General features: G+C 45.5%; 3 protein-coding genes across 5 annotated transcripts in view; all 3 read right to left on the bottom strand.

Moving 5' to 3' along the window:
• Nucleotides 1-350: 350 nt before the first annotated feature.
• On the bottom strand, nt 351-9,139 carry LOC131126325 (endophilin-A1-like). Its single transcript, XM_058068743.1, has 8 exons — nt 8,902-9,139; nt 4,210-4,278; nt 3,922-4,138; nt 3,716-3,849; nt 3,486-3,644; nt 3,314-3,417; nt 3,116-3,246; nt 351-3,038 (listed from the first exon to the last, which is right to left on the bottom strand). The coding sequence occupies exons 1-8, from the start codon at nt 8,944-8,946 to the stop codon at nt 2,842-2,844; spliced, it is 1,056 nt and encodes a 351-aa protein (XP_057924726.1). The 5' UTR covers nt 8,947-9,139; the 3' UTR covers nt 351-2,841.
• Nucleotides 9,140-10,135: 996 nt separating this feature from the next.
• Nucleotides 10,136-16,420, bottom strand: LOC131125248 (GRB2-associated-binding protein 1-like). 2 transcript variants are annotated; one of them, XM_058066607.1, is made up of 13 exons: nt 16,031-16,420; nt 14,840-14,968; nt 14,589-14,754; nt 14,349-14,532; nt 13,663-14,243; nt 12,046-12,128; nt 11,796-11,902; nt 11,614-11,718; nt 11,459-11,532; nt 11,266-11,362; nt 10,952-11,081; nt 10,734-10,868; nt 10,136-10,521 (listed from the first exon to the last, which is right to left on the bottom strand). In XM_058066607.1, exons 1-13 carry the CDS (start codon nt 16,103-16,105, stop codon nt 10,339-10,341), a joined length of 2,049 nt encoding a protein of 682 aa, XP_057922590.1. In that variant the 5' UTR covers nt 16,106-16,420; the 3' UTR covers nt 10,136-10,338. The 2 variants fall into 2 exon arrangements, with proteins under 2 accessions (XP_057922590.1, XP_057922589.1); XM_058066606.1 differs by having other exon boundaries at nt 11,459-11,718; nt 16,031-16,419.
• Nucleotides 16,421-17,137: 717 nt separating this feature from the next.
• The window catches only part of LOC131125250 (mu-type opioid receptor-like), a 62,916-nt gene continuing 60,505 nt past the window's right edge, over nt 17,138-19,548 (bottom strand). For both annotated transcript variants that reach the window (XM_058066610.1, XM_058066609.1), the window contains exon 3: nt 17,138-18,079. In XM_058066610.1, coding sequence (XP_057922593.1) covers nt 17,243-18,079 — 837 coding nt within the window. In that variant the 3' untranslated portion in view covers nt 17,138-17,242. The remainder of the gene's footprint in view (nt 18,080-19,548) is intronic.

A 19,548-nucleotide genomic window follows, 5' to 3' on the forward strand; every position in this document is an offset into this window, starting at 1 on the left:
TAAAAAAATGCTGACATGCTGATACTATTGTTTAGCGTCAATTTAAGGAGCAAAAAAAACTTTCAGCATCGTTTTGTGACTCGATTATATTACGTTTTTTTCTCCAGTCAAATTTTTTCCTTGTACTTTTCTTAAAATTAATGTTAAAATTTAATCTTTGTATCCAATTTCATGCATTGTCATGCCTCATCAGATGGATGTCTCGTGACAGCCCAAGTAAATATGTCAACATACAGCACACATCTAGCACCGGAAATAGCCTTCCAATGTTATCTTGCAGTCAGCATGAGCGCATATTATTTTTAAAAATTCTTTAAAATATTTAATTTGATGGACTTTTTGTTAAACACAGACATCAAAGTGTCGTGTTATTCCTTTATTGTCAGTACATTGCAGGTCATCTTCACAACAAATAGATACATACACATCATCATCATCATCATCATCATCATCATCCAAGAGGAGGAGAGCAACAGCTATGTTGGACCAGGCCCCCCCTCCACCACAGCTCATAAATAAATAAGACAGTGATAAATACAATTATAAATAAAGTATCTCAGCAGAAGACAGCAGGCAGACTGATGAGGCCATTTTATACAAGGCAAACTGTATCACGGAGCAGCCAGAGGTCAAAGCAAGGTCCTGTTACTGACTGGCGTGCGTCTTCAAGTACTGAACAAGGGTCTGAACAAGGCTGCAAGGGTCCCTCATGGAGGCCAGAAAACACGTCGCCAGCCAATTAAAAGAAAGTGACAATGAGGAAATACACTTTGAAATAAAAGTGCAAATGGAAATCAGACATCAGGTGGTGCAAACAAACATGGCGGCCACCGTTAAAACACCACAACGCAAACCAGCTCAACATAACAAACCTACCTGATGAGCTCAGTGTAAGTTTCTCTTTTATTGCCTTTAAGATCAATACTTATTGATATCCATAGTTAGCAGCTGTGTGTTTTTATACCCAGAAGTTACACTTCATGATGTTGACTTGGAGAAAGGAAGCAGTTGGCGGGAAGAAGCATTTGCTCCATGAGACTTTGTTAGTGTTTCAACAGCTAGGCTAGGTGGCTCGTTGTTTGCCGCAAGTATTAGCCTTTAGCTTTAGCCATGCTAACTCACATGTCATACAGAGACTACTTGAGTGGATGCATACTGTCGGTTTATTTGCACGGTGAACACTTCTTTTCATCTCAAGGTTGCTAGCATGCTAGCATGGTATAGACAACAAACCTTTTTTCCACTGAGGGTCGCAGACTGAAAAATCTAATGGGTATTTTGTAAGAAAAGATTAAAACAGCCTGCATATCAGCTTTGGAATATGACAGAGGTGTCCAAACCTGGTCCATTGAGGACAGCATACTGAAAAATTTAATGATTTGTGGGCCATTTATGGCCATTCTTTAGCATGCTAAAAGAAACCCGTGGGTAGATATGCGAAGATAAAAGATACATATTCGAAGAAAAAAAACAGCCTGCCTGCCAGCTTTGTGTTACGTGTGACAAATGTTATTATTTTTAGTATTATCAGTACAGCGGAACTTCTTTAGTTTCTTTAATTTGTTTCTGAAAGTCTGACTCTTAACTGAAACGGACGCTAACCAAATCAAAATTTCCCCAAAGAAATAATGTAAATCCAATTAATTAGTTCCAGAAAGCCCAAAACACGCTTTTATTGTTTAATTTTTAGACTTGGAAAAAAATTTGAAACACATGTAAGTGATGAATAAACCTTCATTGAAGACAATTTTTCATGGGTCTTTGAACATTCACATCCTGAATGAAGGTAAAAGTAACCCCTTTTATTCATCATGTATATGCATTAGGAACTGTTTTATGCATGTAAAACTATAATTGTAAAAGCATAGAAACGTGTTTTGTGCTAACATTTTTGAGAGTCAACTGCTGATGACATTATAGACGGGTTCTGGTTGCCATTTTGCTAAGCTAGCTTATAACTAAGAAGAGCTAACAACACAGTCGGTTACAGGAAGTGTGTTAACGATAAGATGTGTTCCATATTGTATGCTAATCGGAGAATGCACACAAACCAAAGCAAAGTTTTGGCCTAAATTTTCAATATTGACTGAAAAGGACACTAACTAGGGCGGATGTTAACCGAGGTTCCACTGTATGAACATTTCAACGTTTTCTGATTACATTACACCATTGTGCTCTTTTTTTTCCACTTTTGCTGTTGTTTTTCTTGATTATATTTTCACAATATGCTGCCAATATGGCCCTCAGTCCGCAGTTTGGACACCCCAGGTCAAGAAGCACATTTGGATACACACGACAGACTGACAACGTTGAATACTTTTGCGTCTACTAATTCACCTCACGGACAGCTGACCTCTTGGCGGCCCGCCGACGTGGTGACCTCGTGATGCAGGGAGTAACATCCATGTTGTTCAAACAGACTCGCATGCAAAAGCCACAAGAAAGATGCCTCAACAAGCAGCCACTTGACAAAAAAAAACACTGACGTCAGCGTTGTCATGAGAAGACCCCGCCCCTCCATGATGCCAAACGGCTGCCTCATGCAAACGTAGCGTGGTAGAAGAAGAGAAGGAGAGAGCCATGCTGAAAGACGCCGAGGCGACCGCGCGCATTTTACGCCACAGCGCCTCTCTGTGGCGGCGTGGAGCGCCGAGTCGGCTAAAAAGCCTCACGTGGTGTCATGCGGACACGCTCACCTCTCTTCTTCCCACTCGAGTCCCACAGCCAGGCGGCTGTCAATCATGACGTCACGCAGTCGCACAAAGCACAGAAGAAGGAGGAGGCGGCGGGTATTCGTGGACTGCGGTGATTGGTCGTGCGGGGCGGCGGCGGCGGCGGGCCTTAATGTGGGAGTGGCACCAGGATGTCGACGTAATTGATAGGGAAGAAGCCCGAGTGACCGTGGATCATTCCCTCGTACCAGTTGTCATCGATCTGATTGGTCAGCGTGATGACGTCGCCCTCCTTGAAGCCCAACTCGCCCTCGTTCTCTGGCTCAAAGTCGTAGAGCGCCCTGCAGCACGGCTGGTCCAGAGGAGCTGACACACATGAACACAAACACATAGTTGATGCTTGATGTGGGCGTGGCCTAGAGTGACCTCCTACTTGCTCCTACCTGGCGATCTTCCAGGGGACTTAGCGGAATGGAGACCACCATTGTGGCTCTCGCTTGGAGGCAGCAGCTCCAATGTCATGCGAGGCTTGGGAACAAACTCCTTCCTGGGTTTGCTGGACACTTCCTTTATTCTGTAGATGAGACTTTAGAAGGTTTGACTGCTGATGACATCATATCTACGTTGTTCTACAGCCATACCTGTCCTCCATCTTACTGGAGAGCTGCTGGAGGATCTGAGCTGTGCGGCTGTGGTACTCCAGCTGGGCCTGGACCAGAGCTGCCAGCTGGCTCACCTGCTCAATCTGAAACAGGAGATGTTACCTTTGCAAACCAACAAAGATGGCGCCTCAGAGTGACTGTGAGGTCTTACGTCGCTTTCTAGAAGGTTGAACATGCTCTGCTCTGCAATCTCTTTGCTCTCGTCAAACTTCTCCAGTGCTTGTTTGATCTCGTCGTCCTGCACCTTCCCTTGACGTTTCTTTTTGTAGTCAAAGTCCAGGCGGCGGCCTTCCATCTTCTTTAGGTGGTGCTAGGGACAAAAGCGTGTGTAGATATCAGGATGTGTCTTCTCGTCTTCAACTTGAAGGCCGCACCACTCACCTGGATCTCCTTCAGGTCTTTGTCATGGAGGTTCTGCAGCGGGTCAATGAAGTTCTGTTTGACCTCCATGTCCAGAGCGTCCTTTACCTCGCCCAGCTCCTTCATTGCCTCACCAGCATCCATGAGCGCCAGGCCTTTGAGGGAGAGAATGAGAAAGAGGAGGAGTTGAGATGTTCCCGCAGTTAAGTAAATAAACCTTCTCCTACCAAAGCTGGACTCTTCCCCGAGTTCCCGTCCAAACTTCAACATGGCGTCTCCGAGAACGGACTCAGCCTGAGGGTATCCAGGTCCCTTCTCTTGTCCTCGGATTTTGGACATGGTGTTGATCATGCTGAGTTTGGCTCTGGATGCTGGGTTAGGCTGCAGGTACTCAGTGGTCCTGGTCATGATGTCCAGAACTGCTCGACTGGTGATGTCCACCTTCTGCAGGGACAGACAAAGAAAAAACATGAGACTCCCTTCTTTGCCGACAGACGTCACATGAGCACGCTCACCTTCTCCATTTCCTTGAAGTCATCGTCGAGCTTGGTTCCTTCGGCGCCACCCACCTTCTCGCTGACTTTCTGCAGAGGAGGAGGAAGAAGAGGAGGCACGAGCCATGAGGGTTGAGGAAAGTGGGACACACCTACTACACTGGGAAAAAAACACAACTGAGGATTTGGTTGCCATGGAAACGGAGCCCTCAGGCCGTACCCTTGTCGGGCGTAAACGTTACATAACTCTTTTGTTAGAGGTTATTAGCGACTGTGTCCCTTCTCATCCCAAACTTGGATGTCAAAGATGGCGCCATGATGACAAAACTGGTTGTTTCAATTTGTGCACTTCAGTCAGTATACCTTTATATACTATATGTATACTATGTCCAGGGTTCAATTCCACACTTCACCCTCGGCCATCTCTGTGTGGAGTTTGCATGTTCTCCCCGTGCATGCGTGGGTTTTCTCCGGGTACTCCGGTTTCCTCCCACATTCCAAAAACATGCTAGGTTAATTGGCGACTCCAAATTGTCCATAGGTATGAATGTGAGTGTGAATGGTTGTTTGTCTATATGTGCCCTGTGATTGGCTGGCGACCAGTCCAGGGTGTACCCCGCCTCTCGCCCGAAGACAGCTGGGATAGGCTCCAGCACCCCCGCGTCCCTCGTGAGGAAAAAGCGGCAGAAAATGAATGAATGAATGAATGTATACTATGTACACTGCATCCCGAGTGCTTAAGTTTTGACACTTTAGTGCTGTACCAGATCCATTTCTGTCATTGTACATACTAATACTACTAAACTACATACTATACTATACTCACTTCCACCATACAGCTGACCTTAACAACTTCAAGACTAGCTTAAAAATATACCTGTTCCGTTTAAAACATTAAAACTTACTTTTTAACTGCATTTCATCTGAATTCTATGCTTTTTAGTTGTTTTTACTGTACAGCATCTGAGTTTTTATATTTGCACAGCAACAGTATCTCTATGGTTGTGGCACCCAGTGCAGGCAAGGTCGCAGATGTGCGTGTTCTGTCTATGTGGAATAAGTGGAACTGATTGGCTAATGACGCAGTGAAGGAGCTGTCTCTATCTTGTACGACAAAGTGAGGGGAAACTGATTTATGATCGTATTTACAGCTTCTGTTGGTAGCGGTTTAGAGGGTGCTCGCACTTGAACGAGCTGTAAGCATTATATCCGAACATGAAATCCTGCAAGTACCACCAAACGCACCACACATACACTAATTATGATAAATATGAACTAATGACGGGGCAGCACGGCGGTCTACTAGGAGACCAGGGTTCAATTCCACCCTCGGCCATCTCTGTGTGGAGTTTGCATGTTCTCCCCATGGGTTTTCTCCGGGTACTCCGGTTTCCTCCCACATTCCAAAAACATGCTAGGTTATTTAGCGACTCCAAATTGTCCATAGGTATGAATGTGAGTGTGAATGGTTGTTTGTCTATATGTACAAACACATCTCTAGTCCATTCTTCCTTGGAACAATACTTCATCAGTTTCATTAGAGCACAAGATGCATTCAGGGTCACTCCAAACATCACTAAAACAGTGTTGTTATGCGTGTATGAGTGGGTTGAATAAACAGACACACAAAGAGAAACATGAAGTGGACAATGTTATCACTCACTTCATAGTAAGTCTTAATGTGTATCTACCATTTGCTGCATTTGAAAACATGTAAATTTACCTTAAATTATGTGATGTTTTTGAACGAACGTTGCTGTTCATAATAATGCAGTTAAAGTGATTCAAATGTTCTGCTACTATTAAAGAGACTAGTGACTAGTATACATGCATATACTTTTGATGTATACGTTTAAGTAACTCTAAGTCGAGCTTCAAAATGCAAAAAGAAGAAATTGAACTTATCCCTGCAAACCTTGCATGTACTTGAATAGTGGGACATGCACCTCTAAAAAAAGGCTGAATAATACCTTGTAGAACAACATTTTTTTCTGTGTATACCACTCATGATTGTACAGCCCCCCTTCTCAATTTAGGATCACCATTTGCAATAATAAATTGCTGTTGTTCTCTCTTTAATTACCAACATTCACTGGCGACAAAGGAAGCTGACAAGCTAAATGTCACACAGATAAAGAGCTACAAAAACAGTGGTGTCCAAATGGCAGTCCAGGAACCAATTGCGGCCCGTGGCTCATTTGTTGATGGCCCGCAGGCATGACAGAAAGTAATTCAGAATCACTGCTCTAAAGTGACACATGATCACATAACAACATGGCGTCAAATACTACATGCTAACCTTTTCCACACTGGGCTGCAACGGCCTCAATAATCACTCAAAATATGCACGTCAATATCTGATCAATAGACGATTACTAAAGACAGTAGACAACATGGAGGATGTTCTCCTGCAGTAGCCCTGCACAGCGTGATGGATAGAAGCAATAAAACATGTGTTTGTGTGGAACATTCCATCATAAAGTGAAATAGAAACCAGAAATAAACTCTTAATTTCTGCCTCTCATTGAGGCTTGGCAGCGCCACACACACACACACACACAGACAGATGCCCTCCAGGGTGATCAATTATTGAGCGAGGCAACTCCAGCACGTGTATGTATGTGTGTGTGTGTGTGACGCTTGCTCTCCCTTCACACGTGTGAGGGGTTGCCATGACGACAACATTTTGTCACCAGATGGGGGGGAGGCAGCATTGTAGCCGTTTCATCCTACAAAAACAAAAGACTGTCCACTGGCTGCCTTTTATTGTGAAAGGAAACGAGTTGTGATAACGGTAACCATGGGAACGAGGCCACAAACACAAATACGGTAACACCGACAAGAAATAAAGTCCTTCTCCTGACTGTGGCTCATGCTTTATTCAGTCAGGTGACCGAGGTGTCTCATTTCCTGTCGGTTGGCGGCCATGCTGGGCAGCCTTGCTGCTCGACTGTTGGAGCACGAGCACACGCAGAGATTTGTCCCACTTTCAAGTCTTCTAACTGTTAATGCTGGGTTTGGTCTCACATGTCATTGGAAAATTCTTCTATACTTAAACTTAGCATTTTGAGTGTGTTCACACTGACAAGTACGGCAAATTGCACTCAAAACAGTCAAAATGGTGAGTGTGCAGTGACGGAGCCTATACCACCCTGAAATCTCGGCTATGTAGCAGGACTAACTTCAGTGGTTGCAACTCATAATTAAAAAGGAGAGAAGGGCAAGATGGATGTAAATATTGTGATCATCATTTCTGGTAAGTGTGCAATGACAGTAATGGAATTGGGACATCACTACTCTGTCAAAATCTGCGCACACACAAAGTAATTACACAGAGTACATTCATTCATTCATTCATTTTCTACCGCTTTTTCCTCACGAGGGTCGCGAGGGTGCTGGAGCCTATCCCAGCAGTCTTCGGGCGAGAGGCGGGGTACACCCTGGACTGGTTCGCCAGCCAATCACAGGGCACATATAGACAAACAACCATTCACACTCACATTCATACCTATGGACAATTTGGAGTCGCTAATTAACCTAGCATGTTTTTGGAATGTGGGAGGAAACCGGAGTACCCGGAGAAAACCCACGCATGCACGGGGAGAACATGCAAACTCCACACAGAGATGGCCGAGGGTGGAATTGAACCCTGGTCTCCTAGCTGTGTGAGGTCTGCGCGCTAACCACTCGTCCGCCGTGCCACCCCACAGAGTACATAATATACTTATTGAAGTTTACTGGGTGGGTGGCGCGGCGGTCTAGTGGTTAGCGCGCAGACCTCACAGCTAGGAGACCAGGGTTCAATTCCACCCTCGGCCATCTCTGTGTGGAGTTTGTATGTGGTTTTCTCCAGGTTCTCTGGTTTCCTCCAAAAACATGCTAGGTTATTTGGTGACTCCACATTGACCATAGGTATGAATGTGAGTGTGAATGGTTGTTTGTCTATATGTGCCCTGTGATTGGCTGGCGACCAGTCCAGGGTGTACCCCGCCTCTCGCCCATAGACAGGTGGGATAGGCTCCAGCATCCCCCACGACTCCCGTGAGGAAAAAGCGGTAGAAAATTAATGAATGAATGAAGTTTACTGGGCCTCACTATTTTCTGGCGACCAATCCAGGGTGTACCCCGCTTCTGGACCGAAGTCAGCTGGGATAGGCTCCAGCATGCCCCTACGACCCGAGTGAGGATAAGCAACATAGACAATGGATGGATGGTAGTGTACAAAGGCTAGTATTCCATTTGAGACACAGCCTTGGACGTCCTGTGTGTCCAGGTGATGCGTTCACGTTTGTGACGTGTCCGGGGACATTGTCAAAGGTGACAATCAGAATCTGAGAGGAAATTGTGAGACCATGAGGATGAGACATGAGGATGCAGGGATGATAACAGGTCTGTATGGGTACAAGGAATGATGGAGGGAATTCCCTCTTGTGTGCGTCATCAGCCAATCAGAGGCTGCTTCTCAAAGGCCTATCTGTTACGTAATATTGCATCCAAAGCGTGCGCGTGCCATCCATCCACAAGGCAGCATCATCTTCCTCTTCGTCAAATGTAATTTTTGGGAGTCACGTATCTTCCTGGCATGCAACAGTGAGATATGCGAGGTGCCTTTTTTTTTTAAAAGGACGTGTTCACGACGTCCAAGCAGCTTCACGTGCCGTGTTTACGTCTCGCTGTTGCCGAGGATGCGTGAGATGCGCGTGCACGTCTTACCTGTGTGGCCTTGTGGAACTGCTTCTTTAACCCCGCGACAGACATCCCCTTTGCTCCTTAATGGACTTTATTGTTCAAAGGATGCTCCGAAGATCGTCAATAATGTCCACTTGGCGGCAGCCGATGATTGCAGGAAGCGAAAGCCAGCTGCTTGTTTCCTGTCGACAGAGAAGACGTGCAGGGAGGGGGGGAGCAAAAGCAGACAAAGATCGTGTATTAACCAGATCAGCCACCTGCTCACCACACTGGCTACGCTATCTAGAAACGTCCACACTGTCACGTGACGAGAACGCGCACTTGTGACACAGTAGAGCATCTTATCTCTAAACAATACAAACGATCTTCGCGGCGTTTTTTTTTAACGTGACGTTGCAGTGCAGCCTGACGCCCACGCGAGCCTCCCCGCGAGCACCCCCTCCCGTACCAGTGTTAATATTCCACGCGTAGACATTAATAGTAGTTGACTTAGACGTCACGTGATGAGACAGGAAGTGTTTTCAGAACCACAGACAGCTCATCAGTGAGCTGAAAAAAAAAACGTGTGCAAAAAGAGATGTGCAGGCAGCATTTTTTGGAAATGCTTAAATGAATAGAATCACACAAAAAATACATTTAAAATTCAGCTAACAAAAACATATTTTCAGTCAGTATGAAGGAAAGTAGGCCGATGACATTACCCAAGATGTCAGTTTGATGCCAAGATGCCGATATTGATTGGTGGCTGATTGATCGGAGCATCCCAAATAAAGACATTACCTTACATTACATTACCTTAACACTGCATGAAGTTCTCCTCCCATTCTGTATGGAAGCGGTAAGTCTTTAGCTTATGTTTTAGAAGAAATAAATTTGAGTAAAGTTAGCTAGCAGCTAACCAAGTTGTGCAATGTGCCGTAAACAAAGAATAATAGGAATGAAACGGTGAATATAGGGGTGTTATTTCATGTCTATGGGGCTCAAATAATGTTAAAAACCGTACTTACAAAGTAAAATGGGTTTTCTATGCTCTATAACTACAAACATATTTTAATATTTTTAACCGCTATAAACAACAGACGACTGTATTTATTCGCAAAAATGGCAACCACTAAGGATAATGAGGCTCCATCGCGACACAGCTACCATTTACCCACATATGCATTAAAAATTAAAAATTTCTAAAATTGAGCCTTGCAATTTTTTTGTTTATATGAAAACGTCTCTTAAGAGTCTCCAAATGTAAATAAAAAGGTGACAATTTCACAGTGGAACAGCGTTAAGTTTAGTCTTCAGTGTTGTTTATTCACAGAAAGAAAAGTACGATGTGGACACTCAATCGATGTACTAAAATGATCTTTAGGGATGATTTTGGACGTGTTCAGATTTGGGCTCCTTTTCCAAAAGATGATTTGAACAACTCGTGTGTAAACTGAAACAGGAACAACCATATCTGGCTTTTCAGCTGTGTTCTTTGAACTTCTCCGTGGACATTCTCCCGTCATGCCACGCCTCCCGAGTATTCCTCAGCGCCTTGGTTCTCTTGGGGTCCACAACTACGTAGTCCACACGTGTGCGCTCACCACGTGCACGCTCTTCACCTCGTCCAGTCAGCTTGTCACCACCTTCGTCCGTGAAGCGTTTCTGAGAGGTCAGAGCGACACATTTTTGTGTCATGTTCTAAGTTTGGGTCCCACTAAGGCTGTGCTTCTCAAATAGTGGCGCAAATTGAATTGGGGATTGAACGTGAATACATTTCAGTCGCCCAGTGGGGACACGACAAAAAATAATTGAACCACTGCAATAAGGAATAAAGAAGAATGTGTTCTTTTAGCGCCCTCCAGTGGCAGTCTTACCTGTCTTGTTGGTGTCACTTGTCCCACATGGAGGTCCAGGTCCAGGTACTCCACCTGTTTGGTGCCTCTGGCTCGCCCAACGATTGGGCTGCTGACTCCGGGCTCTGAAGCACGATGCAGCATGAGCCTCAGAGACTAAAAACACACACACGGGAAGGAGCGATATGAAGAATATGGAAACCAAAACAAACGGAATGAGGAGGAGGAGGTTTATTTACAGGCTCTTCTGCGCTGAAGCTGAGACTGCTGGTCGTCATGGCAACGTAGCTGTCGTCAGGGTCATCAGACTCGGATGAGGGGGACGAACTGTGGGAGGGGGTGGTCCTGACTGAACGACAAGTAGACGGTCTGACACAAACACACACACAGACGGAGTGAGTTAGAAACAAGAGCTTGTAGTACCTGTTAGTACCACATGGGGCAGCACTGCTAAAAACCTTCCATTTCCATTGAAAACATTGTGTCAATGCTGCACATTTTACACACAATACTCAAAAACTTGTTACTGATATACACAGAACGACACACATACTGCCTTGTGAAGGTCCGAGTGACAGGTGACCGCACAGGGGGCGCGACTTCCTGCCATTCCTGCTGCACTGGAGGAATGTTGAGGGGCGCTGGTCTGACTGTGGGACATAGAGAGGACACAATTAGCATAGTGTTGTGCTAGGAAGTCCAACTACACACAAGTCTACAGTGAATACAGAAGTACAGTTCGATACCCCTGCGCTGTGGCTTCAGGTCCCGGTGAACGGGCGGCGGCACAGCCTCGAGATCCCCCTCCCCGGCTGTGTTCCTGCGGAGGGGAGGGGCGGGTTGAGTGAGGGGTGTCTGCGGGGAGTTACGGAAGCCCGTGTGAGCAGGCGGGGGCACCTGCCTCCCCAAGGATGCCAGGTCAGCAGCCGCGGCAGGGGGGCGAGGAGTGAGGGGGGTCATGGGGACGTAGTTGGCTTCCTGGTGATGATTGGACACCTCAGAGGACCTGAAAGTAACACGATTGTGACCTTTTTCAATTCCAGGCTTGATATTCAAACAATGAGATGGTGGCTCGTTACTGACCTCGCTGAATGAGGCGGCTCGGTAGTAGCGGCGCTCATGGGAACATAGTTTTCATCCGCGTCATCTTCAGAACAAACGCTGCCCAGCGGCATCATGCCTTTATTCAACTGAAAGCGCACACAAGCATCGGTAACATGTACATTGAATAAATTACATATATACGTATACTGTATACTGTATTTTCTATATAGCACCACATCACAACAGAAGGCATTTAAGGATATTTATCATGGAGACGTGTGAAACTCACAAAGTAGCTGTTGAAGCGGTCGCTGAATTCAAACATGTTTGCTCTCTCCGAGAGAGAACGAGCCAGCGACAGAGACATGCAGCCTGAAAAAATAAGATAAAGTCAGCAAGGTCGTCCAACCGCTCACTGGATGACCTTGACGATGACTTCCCGTATGTCTTTTTTTATGTTGTTTAAACAGTCTTCAGAAGTAAACACGTAACACAATAACCTGACGTGTTGCATCTCAGGAAGCTGAAAGGCTTTAAGCAGGACAAAAGTTTCTGTTCTGTTGTAACAAATCCACGTGGCAAGGGAATTAATCCATCATCCACTTTCTAAAGCCTAAGTCCATGGTTAAAAACAAGAAAATGAATACAGTAGATCCCTGGTCAATCAAGCCCCCTGGAGGTAGCAACCTACAGTAGCAGCTAGCTACATGACTTGTGATGCTATTGTGATTAGCTTGAATCATTCAGGAAATAGTCAAGAAAAACAATCTAAGACATCCTGGGTGCCAAACAAAAACAAGTCAACACGTGAGAGTAGGTGGCACTACCTGGCAACACCTCAGTAAGAAAAGTGTCAGTTGGCTGTCCTATAACTCAATAGATGAGGTCATTGGATAATTTGCATATTATTTGCATATGATGCTTTTTGTTTGTTTCTTTTTAATTCCGCATACCCTTCCTGACGAATACCGATGATAATTACTGGTGGAGATTCGAACCCGGGGCGCCCGCTCCGAAGTACAGAATGCTAACCACATGCTATAGGAAAAAAATATAACCTTGTAGGAGAGACAATAAAGTAAAAGAGTGTTCACTCTTCATCTTGCAGTTAGGACTACGTGTTTCACTCTTCACACAACATTCCCCTGTCACATGTTCTGACACACTGACAGGTAAGAGACCAGGACATTTAATGAATATTAAGATACATTTCATTTTATGATCCACCCGGCTGGCCTCGCTTGTGACTGCTTTGGTGTAGGGTGGACCTCTCAGCAGCACCCGCGACTGCTCAATGAGAACAGAAACTACAAAACAATACGTGCCTTCACTTTTAAGTCCCCAAATACTACAAAACTCGCTAGATTTGTTGCTAGTCGCTTTTGGGAAAATAGAGGGTTTGGAATGTTGCCAGATTTAGCAACAAAGTTGCCAAGTTAGCAATACTGGTGGGTGGGGATCGGCACATTAAGCAGCGTATGTGACAAAGGAAGCAAAACGTGAAGGGGTGTGGGAAGCAAAAAAGAACTACAAGCGATAAAACATTGAATATACGTAGCTGCTATATTCTTAATATTCAATGTTTTATCGGTTTTAGTTCCGACATCCTTTATTCATGTACACTGCGTTTATCTTAGTAAAGATGTTTTTAAATTAATTTGTTTTTTTTACGGTGCTCTGTCATTATTTAGTTATGCCAAACAACCTTAGATGTTTAAAGTGCTCCTGAAAAAATGTGGACTGTGGATCCAAAGATGGACTCTTAGAATGATGGTGGAAAATTGCCACATTTCTTAAAACCCCAAAGCGAACACCTCGGCCTGTGACGCTCAACTGCATTCACTATGGCTTCTTCTGCACTCTAGTGGTCAGAAATGGTAAAGTAAAAACTGTTGGACAAACTCACTTCCAGGTGTGTTGGCAGAGTTATTCCTCGCCATGCCCCCGCCTACGTCCATGCTTCCAGACCTCGGTCCTGACTCAGAGGCCGGCCCATTTGTCGGACTCTCACCTTGCGCTGCCATGGCAATGGGCTTGGGTGGGCGTGGTGGTGGAGTCGGAGTGGAGGTGTGAATCTCTGCCTGAGTGAGGGCGTCCACACTCGGGGTGGAAGAGGGGCGCAGAGGGGGCGCTGGCTGAGGTGCGGATGCCGGGCGAGGGATCTGGTAGCCACTACAGTGGGGAATGGCGACGGGGCGCAGGTGGATATCCATTGAATGCTTTCTTGGATGTGGGGAGGGGTGACATCGAGGTTTCCCGCCTCTTCTCTGGAGGTACTGAGACACGCTGGAGTCCAGAGACTGGCTCAGGGTGTTCGTCACGGCGGCAACTGTCCATGGCGCCGTCTGAGAGCTGGAGGAAAAAGAAGGAAGGCTGGTGGGAAGTCGGGAAGGCGAGGGCGACGAAGACGAAGAGGTGGCAGAGGGAGGAGGGAAGAGCTGGTCACCACTGTCGCTTTCAAGCGAGGTGGAGGAACCTTCCGGAAGCCTGCAGGACAAAAGCAAATATGTTTGAGGACCACCAACAGGGGGCAGCAACAGGATTGTGAGGCAATTCCATGACTATCGCCATGGCAACTGAGCTAGACCTCACCTGAAGTGAGTCTGACACTGCACTAGCCACAGGTAGTCCTCCTCCATGCTGCCACCATCGGCTTCCACAGGACGTAGTCTCACAGGCTCATAGGGGGCATCCGAGACTGTTACCGTGGCAACGGTACCACTTGGGGATGTGCTGGAGACGGGAGGGCTGTCAGGCACTGGAAGTGCAAAATGTCCTGTTTGACATGAGCATGAAAACCGTCAATAAAATCCATCCATCCTTCTGTCCTACCTTCGTCTGTTGGGTTGAAGCCACACAGCAGACAGATGGACGCCACCCAGCGGTTCATGTCCTCCTCAGACTCGGCCACCAGGTACCATGTCCTCTCCTCCGTCTTCACATCAAAAACAAAGCTCTTCTCCAGTTCTTTCTTTGTGAACGACAAGCCTGCGTCCACCTGCAGGAGGACAGGAAGGACCTGAAACACCTCCTGGTAGAAGAATGAGGTGTGTGTGTGTGTGTGTGTGTGTGTGTGTGTGTACCTGCTCACACAGGTTCAGGTTGATAGTTCTGATGGGCCGGTGGGAATGCGGGTTCTTGTAGTACTGCAAAACGTCGGGCTCGCCACTCAGCCGGCCACTACGCAGCACGAACCAACGCCTCTTCCACGCCTGCAAGGGGCCACCTTCATGAATCACTAAGTCTTTGTGTGTGTGTGTGTGTGTGTGTGTGTGTGTGTAATCAATGTGCACAACAGCTAAACCAAATGTTGCTAAGTGCACTTCCTCTCTTCCTCATCAAACACACAGAGGAAGAGGAAGTAGCCCGACAGGAAGTGAGCTTGGCTTGATGGTCACCAAGCAGCAAGTTGTTGCCACGACAACCAATGACAATTGATGATATTGTTCAGCCAAAGTGATTGAACACTTTCTCTCATCCTCCTTCCTCTTCTTTTTGTTTTCTCTTTTGACCCTTGACCCTGACAGGAAGTGGATACAATGGCTCCAAAAAGAACACTTCCTCCATCCGCTCTCCACACCAAAATTAACGCCAAACCTTCCACTTGCTTATTTAGACTCATGTTCCTCCACTTCCTGGCTGCAGTCATGTGACATCACAGCACTTCCTGCCCCATCCATGCAAGATATCTAAAATTCCAACCTTCGTGTGTGTGTTCTTTTCCAGCCATTTTGGAAGCAAATGTTCCAAGAGGGTCCAGCTGAGAGCGATTACAATGCATTACGTAATACACACACACACACACACACAGTAGAGGGTGTGTGGACGCCGCTTGAACTTTGGCCTAAATCTTAGCATGAACACACACTTTTGCTGCAGCCGTCACAAGGTTGTGAATGTGTGCGTTTGTGTTGACAGCGGACACAGCTGGTCAGATTGTGTTTGTGTGTTAGCGCTCATGAACATCAAAACAAACACATGAACACAACAAAACTTCTTTAAAAGTGTCACCATGGCTGAAAAGAAACCGTTATTTCTGGAAGCACCATCGATGGAGACTAACGCGACTCATTGGCCAGGCATGCCAGATATGCAGTATGTGTGTGTGTGTGTGTAAAAGATTTACTGGAATGTGAAACCAGTTAGCATTAGCCCTCTTCTTAACACAGAGGTATGTGTTTGTTTTCCTGGTGGTGGTTGAGGGAAAATGTTTGTTGACTTTTTATTAGAATTAGTCTGAGACATTCCAAACTACTTTCCTAGCTTGTACTCACATAACGGCGTAGCTTTTTCTCAGGTGGAGATTTCCTGAGCCATCCTGCACAAACAACCTCCCCAGCGCCGCTCATCCTGGCGCCAACAGCCCCGTCCAATCAGCAGCCTCCACTTCAATCAGGTGTCACAGATTAATCTGCTCTTACTCAGCAGTCGGTCCACATGACATTTGATCCCAAATCAGATCCTTGAGTCTGCTTGATGTGTGTGGTCAGCAAGGCCTCTTCCATGTATTGAGGGTCCTCGGGTCTTTGGAGTAGTCCGGATGCAAGGGAGCTGTCCCTGAGCCCATCGCTCAGTGAGAGAGTCACACCTCCTTCTAGGAGAACTTCCTCTTCCCAGCACTGGCTCCTCCTGAGTTCCAACAACTTGGGACATTCCTTCCTATAGTGCTCCTCCCACTTTTCCCACTTGTGTTCCTACCCACTTCCACTCTTACACCATGTTGTTATTTTTTTAGTATTTAAAGAGACACTACATTTTTTTAATAGCAAACAAAACATGGTACATACCATGAAAAAACACAAAAAAAGTAAATACAAAAAAGCTTCAGACAGGCCTTACTAAATGCTGACCTCCAGTGGTGCTAAGTGGTACTACATTTGGCTCACTTGAAGACACAGCATTATTTTATGACATAACGGACCGCAATGTGAATGAGTGGTTAGCATGTTGGCCACACAGTTGCACATACATTAACACGCATGCTAGGTTAATTGGCGAAGTATCGATAGGTATGAATGTGTTTGGATTATATTTTGATGATTTAAAACACTACAGAAACTTCTTTTCGAGGCGCATTGATACACGTACTTATGCTAGTTCCTTCAACAACAACAACAGCTACAACAACACTTACAATGTCCTTCTCTCCTTGAGATGTCTGTGTGTCCCAGCACAAGATGTGTGCTCTAGTCTACAGGTAAAAAAAATACTGACGGCATTTAGTGGGCAAAATTCCCCAAAAAGTGCAGTTCCTCTTTAAATGTTCATTCCGTGTTGAACAGCATGAGGATATGTGGTTGTTTCAAATCAAACTTTATTTATAAAGCAATTTCATACACACGATATGAAATGCAAACCAAGAGCTAAAAACAATGCGCTGTTAGATGAGAGGGCATGATATTTTACTTTAACAAATACGAACTTTGCAGACAAAAGAAGGGACTTTAAAGCACATTTAGAAATAAATAAGCAGGTAAGCAAAGTAATCATGTCTGCTGTTGGTTAGCGCTTGTGGTACAACAGAAGAACTTTGGCGGCCATGTCTTGTGTAGGAAAAGAAGAGGCAACACCAAAGAGCTGGGAAGGCCCAAGATGGCTTCCATCACAATTACCACACAGTAATAGATATTGAAGCCCCTAAAAACACTCAACAATACAGACACCATGAGACCCATTATGAACTTGAGGAACAACATCAGCAGTATGACCAGGATGGTGTGGAAGGCCCTTCGCTTGCTCTGGTTGACCCCATTTCTGCGTTTTGACCCTTTCATCGGGCCAATCAGAGCACAGAGAATTAAAAGGCTGCAGACGGTGACAACAATTAAGGCCAGGCACAAGATGCCGATGTCCATGAAGATGGAGTACAAATTGTACTTTGCAAACATGGATTGAAGGATGCATATGAGCCAAACACCCGCTATGGTGATATTTCGGAGTCCTTGCTTCTGCTTTAGCCCCATATAGGTGACAGGATGGACCACTGCCAAGTAGCGATCCATGCAGGTTAGCATGTGAAGGAACACCTGACCATACCATATGAAGAAAAAGAGCATATTGCCAATCGTGATGATGGACACATCCTCGGTCAAGACGCCATAAAATCGCATGGCGCTGGACACCACACCGATGAGCTCGATGGCGGCCATGTGGAAAGTGAACATGTCTGAGTGAGTGAACGAAGAGGTCTGATGGCAAGCGGCGTACAGGATGGAGATGAAGAGGGTGAGGAGTAGCATGTTGGTGATGTTATACAGCATGTATGGGATGCGCATTGGTGTAGAGATGAAGCAGGCTACACTGTTTAGGTCGGATGAGTTCATCTGCAAGAGGACAAACATATGAATGACGACGGAAGACAGGAAGATGTTCACATCACAAATAAGCAAACTTGTTCATGTTGTGTAATGTTAGCTATCTGTTAGCTGTCTCGATGTGAATGTGATGATGAAAGAATGAAAGCAGATGATTTCTGAACAAACCTTGTCAGAAGCTCTTTCGGTCCAAACGTTTTGGATGCAAGTGTGATCAGAAAGCAAAAGAGAGGCTGCTTTGCATGTTGGAAAGCGTAATGTGTTTACTCTACAAATTGTTATTTGACACAAGCTCATGTATTTTTTTCCATGCATGCTCCAGGAAGCACGACATGCTCGAGTGGGAAGCATATTGTCATAATTTTGCATGCTTTATTTTACTATGAAAAGGTCAAATTATTACAAACAGTTCTCAGCGTGATGCGTGAAGGCGTACAGTAACTCAGCTCTCCTTGTGCATGTGTGCTTAATCAAGTGCGTTCCTTCACCTGAACGCACCCTCAAGGCATCTTGTCATTTTCCAAGTTGAGGGTCCAAAGTGGATGCTTGGTGCTGAGGTAACCAGGTAGCATCCGGTGTTATCCTTAGTTTTGTAGCTTTAGTATGTGTGTTGTTGTGTAATAATAAATACATATACTAAAGCTGCAAAACTAAGGGTAATACTATCTGGTTACCTCAGTACCAAGCATCCACCTTGCACCCTCACCTCCAAAAACGACAAGATGGCTTGTTGAGCCCGCACCCCATCATAATGAGAACTGTTTCTAATATTTTGACCTTTTCATAGCTAAATAAAGCACGCAATACGCATCCACTTGAGCGTGCCGTGCTTCCTGGAGCATTCAGGGGTGGAAAACACATTAGCTTGGGTCACATTACAAATTGTACATTATAAACATGATGCTCTCCAACATGCAAAGCATCCTCTCACTTGCTTCCCGATCACACTGGTATCTATAACGTTTGGACTGAAAGAGCTTCTGACAAGGTGGGTTCCAGAAATTATCTGTTTTCATTTTTCCATCATCACATTCAAGCGGAGGCATCTTTGCTAGTTAATATTAGATATTATAATCAATGACTTTCCTTATTTCTGGTTTAAATACCTTAACCTTCCATCGTCATTCACAAGTTTGACAAGAGTGTCCTCTTGCAGATGAACTCATCATCTCTGGACACCATGGCCTGCTTTATCTCAGCAATGCGCATCCCATTCATGCTGTATAACATCACCAACATGCTACTCCTCATCCTCTTCATTTCCATCCTGTACGCCGCTTGCCATCAGACTTCTTCGTTCACTCACTCTGACATGTTCACTTTCCACATGGCCGCCATGGAGATCATCGGTGTGGTGTCCAGCGTCCTAAGAGTTTACGGCACCTTAACAGAGGATTTAGTCGGTCTCCAAGTGGGCCTTATTCTCTTTCTCTCTGTGTGGTACGGTCAGGTGTTCTTTCACACGCTGACCTGTGTGG

This window comes from Doryrhamphus excisus, chromosome 3 (genome assembly GCF_030265055.1).
Source record: "Doryrhamphus excisus isolate RoL2022-K1 chromosome 3, RoL_Dexc_1.0, whole genome shotgun sequence".
NCBI classification, from domain to species: Eukaryota; Metazoa; Chordata; class Actinopteri; order Syngnathiformes; family Syngnathidae; genus Doryrhamphus; species Doryrhamphus excisus.